The sequence below is a fragment of the Condylura cristata genome, unplaced genomic scaffold (genome assembly GCF_000260355.1).
Source record: "Condylura cristata isolate star-nosed mole 26May11 unplaced genomic scaffold, ConCri1.0 scaffold00034, whole genome shotgun sequence".
Classification (NCBI taxonomy): Eukaryota; Metazoa; Chordata; class Mammalia; order Eulipotyphla; family Talpidae; genus Condylura; species Condylura cristata.
This window is the reverse complement of record NW_004567135.1, coordinates 8,061,374-8,064,996: the sequence shown is the minus strand read 5'-3', so window position 1 is coordinate 8,064,996 and position 3,623 is coordinate 8,061,374. Positions and strand designations below refer to the sequence as shown.

The 3,623-nt window shown below is 62.5% G+C and overlaps 1 protein-coding gene across 3 annotated transcripts in view; it reads right to left on the bottom strand.

Moving 5' to 3' along the window:
* Positions 1 to 3,623, bottom strand: part of ADCY6 (adenylate cyclase 6) — an 18,958-nt gene that overhangs the window by 9,321 nt on the left and 6,014 nt on the right. For all 3 annotated transcript variants that reach the window (XM_012732501.1, XM_004692802.2, XM_012732502.1), the window contains 5 exons: positions 1,259 to 1,408; positions 775 to 896; positions 576 to 687; positions 355 to 482; positions 6 to 164 (listed from right to left, as the gene is read on the bottom strand). In XM_012732501.1, coding sequence (XP_012587955.1) covers positions 6 to 164; positions 355 to 482; positions 576 to 687; positions 775 to 896; positions 1,259 to 1,408 — 671 coding nt within the window. The remainder of the gene's footprint in view (positions 1 to 5; positions 165 to 354; positions 483 to 575; positions 688 to 774; positions 897 to 1,258; positions 1,409 to 3,623) is intronic.

The window sequence follows — 3,623 nt, the reverse complement described above, 5'->3', positions numbered from 1 at the left end:
CTCACCCGGCCCGGCCCCCCGCCTCCATGTGGTTGGCCAGGGTCACGTCGTTGGACCACACGTCGAACTGCCACTTGCGCAGGCCGAGCACGCCACAGTGCACGCGCCCGCTGTGGATGCCCACGCGCATGTTCACGTTCACGCCTGTCACCTCGCGCACCAGCCTGGGGGAGACCGCCCGCAGTCAGGGGCACGGCCAGGCCCACGGCCCGCCGAGACCACAGCCTGGCCGGAGAGGCCGGGAGGCTGGGCAGAAGCCGCCGGCGGCCCCTAGGGCCCGGCCGGCGTCCTGGAGAACCGAGCTGGGAGGAGCAGCCCGGGGTCTCTCCTCAAAGCCCCTCCCGCGCTGCTTACGAGATGGCCTCGATCATGTCCACCCCCATCTCCACACAGCAGTGCGCGTGGTCCGCGCGGGCCTCGGGCAGCCCGGACACGCAGTAGTAACAGTCCCCTAAGATCTTGATCCTCAGGCAGTGGTTTTCCTAAAGGGCGGGGTTGCAGGGAGTCACCTCTGCGCCCCCCCCCGCCCCCCGGCCACCGCCCCCCACCCCGTTGCCACAAGCCCAGCCCCTCACCGCAGCCAGCTTATCAAACCGGGCAAAGAGCTCGTTCAGGGTCATGACCAGCTCCTGCGCCGTGCACTGGGACGCCAGGCTGGTGAAGCCCTCGATGTCCGCAAACAGGATGCTGTGGACAGCGGCGGGAGACGGATGGCCAGGAGCCCTCCAACACGCCCAGAGCTTCCACCTCTGGCCCCCCCGCACCCGGCCCCACCTGACATTGTCATGCTTCTGGATGTAGATCTTGTGGAACATCATGTCTTCTTTTTTTGTGTTGATGTCTTCTTTCATCTCCATGGCAACGTGCTGGGGCAACACCGACAGCAACAGCCGCTCCTGGACCAGTGGTTTCAACAGAGCACGCGGTCCTCTCAGCCTCACGTTTAGTCCTTCCCGGTCCTCCACACCCCCAGAGCCCTCCGAGGCCTCTCTGAGCACACCCTAGACTGTGGTTGACCTCCCCCTTTAGTGCCTTCACACCCCGGCCCTCTCTAAGCCCCTCCCTCAGCCCCCTGGGTTGGGCTCCCACCTGCTCTCCCCCAACAGGACAGGAACCCCAGTGTTGGGTCTCTGTGGTACATGCGCAATTGGGGGGCCCATTCACACTGAATGCAGAAGTGGTGCCGGGCAGCAGAACCAGCCTGCCAGCTACCTGGGCATGCCATGGGGGAAGGCCCTGCTCAGGGGGGCAGCCCCACCTGCTGCCGGTTCTCACGCTGCAGGTGCAGCCTGGCCTGGATGTAGCCTCGGGTCTCCTGGAAGGCCTGCCGTTGGGACACCTCGGCCGGGTAATGTGTGCAGATGCCAATGACGTTGGTGCAGAGGAACAGCAGCATGTTGGCACCGAGCTGCAGGGGTGGCAGAGGCAGATGGTGACCGCGTTCCCGCGCAGAGACGCAGGCCAGGCTCTCTGTATCTGCCAAGATCCTGTGCCCTGCCTGTCCCCACCCCTGCGGTAATCGCCCCTCACAAGTCTCCAAGCCCTGCCTGGACCCCTCCATGCTAGAAAGGCGATCTCTTCCACTCCCAGAAGCACTAAGCGCGGCCAGGTGGGTCAGGGGGCACCGGCCAGCACACCATGATTTCCTGTCCTGCAGCCACCCCAAACTGGACCAGTGCGGCTCACTCCACACGTGGTTCTCCTCCCAGGACAATACCCGGAGACGCGAGCTCTACGTTCTCTGGCGCGTGCCCCGGAACGGCTCACCTCACCCATCTGGGCCTGCTGCTCCTCTAAAACCTGGAGCGAGCAGTGTCTCCCTGCTACCACGCTACTTAATGTAGAACTGTCATTAGGATTATGACTTTGGCTACTCGTGTTGGCTGCCTGCAAGTTATCTGGATTCTACAAGTGCCGTCTGTATAGTAAGCAGTGTATTTCTTACAAGTCAGTGAAATATGTAACAATATCTTATCTTAAAGGCAAGGGCCTCAGGCACAGAGACGTTAAGTGATTTGCCCAAGGTCACACAGCTGGTACTGATGGGTGCTGGACCAGGGAGGTCAGACTCCAGTCTGTGCCCTACGCCCACCCTACAGAGCATCCCAGGTTTCCAGAATTCCTCCTCCTACCTCGCACCCACGCTCTTGACGCTCAGCCTCACAGCCCAGGCTTGGGAGTCACCAATTCTACTGACAGGAAGAACCCTTCCTAGCAGGAATGGGGTGCCCAACACCCAGTCTCTCCCCAAACTTGGCCCAGTCTGAGACCACACCCTAGGACCCCCCGGGCTAGGGAGGGTCTTTCCTCAGGCATCTTTAGCAGCACTAACTGGAGAGTAAGTCCAAGGGGAGTGAGTCTTGGTGGATTTTGGAATGTCAAGGGTTAACTGGGCACTGGAATCCAGGCTCCACCCGACCTGGCTGGGGTAGGGCTCTGGTTTGGAGAGAGGGAGGGAAAGATCACCAACCCAGTAAGGAGCTCTGGGCTCTGCCCAGAACAAGAGCTAGTCCTGCAAAAGCTGCCAGGTCACTTACTCTGCGGGACCTCGGCTGCATTTTCCTTAGGTAAAACTGAGGGTGGGCCCGGCTCACAGTCCTCCACTGGCTTCCAGGATTCCCAGCTCCCCTCCCAGCAAGCTCACAAGCCCCGCCTCTCCCTTCCCCAGGAGTGGGGGGGGGGTGCACACTATCTCCCTGGGGGGGTTCTAAGAATAGCCCCCAGAGGGGGAGAGGGGTGAGGGGGGTTGACCAGGCAGCTTCCATTCCTGGCCCCAAGAGCCCAAGAGGAAAATGTGAGTCATGGGGGGGGGGAGAGAAGGGGTGAGACTGAAATAACCCCGTCCACAGACCCCGACTGAATAGCCCGTCCACAGACCCCATCAGAATGTGAGAAAAATGGAAGCCGGGGCACCGCAGGAAACTCCAGGCTGGCACTGGGTCACTAGCGAACTGCTCAGGGTGCCTGAGCGAGCGGGTGAGAGGAGAGAGAGGCTCGCTGCAGTGACAGAGGGGCCTGAACAGGGATGGGCCACCCAGGAGGCCAGAGAGGAGGCTGGACCCTCACCCCGGAGCCCGCAGCTCCCCGCAGTGCAGGGGATGGCCTCGGCCTCCTCGAAGCCTGGCCCTGAGGAGCAGCTTTGACTGCCCCCCCCCCCCCCCCAGCGTGTGCACCAAGGCCACTGTTGAGGCCGGCCAGGTACCCGAGGGAGCCGGAGTCCCCAACCAGGCCCTGAACTTGTGTCCAGGCAAAATGCCAGCGGCTCACCTCATACCACCCACCACCCCCCCCCCCCCCCAGCGTGTGGAGGCTGGAGGGCCAGTGCAGGGGCATCAGAGGGAGCCATCCCTCCTCCCCTGGGTAGGAATCTCCGAGCACGGCCCTTAGGGACTGCAGTGGCCCTGCTGGGAAAGGAACCTCCAAGTTCCCAAGCACCAGAGGGTGCGTTCCCCTCTCTGCCCATTAAGGTCCTGGAGGGTAGTAGGTTAAAGACTCTCATCAGTAGCCAGGAAGTGGGGAGCTGCAAATGGGCGGGTCTCAACATCCAAGGGCATCTGGGGCTTCCCCGCCCGGACCAAGGCCAAGCCCAAGCCCAGACTCACCCGGCCTCACCGCACTGCCGC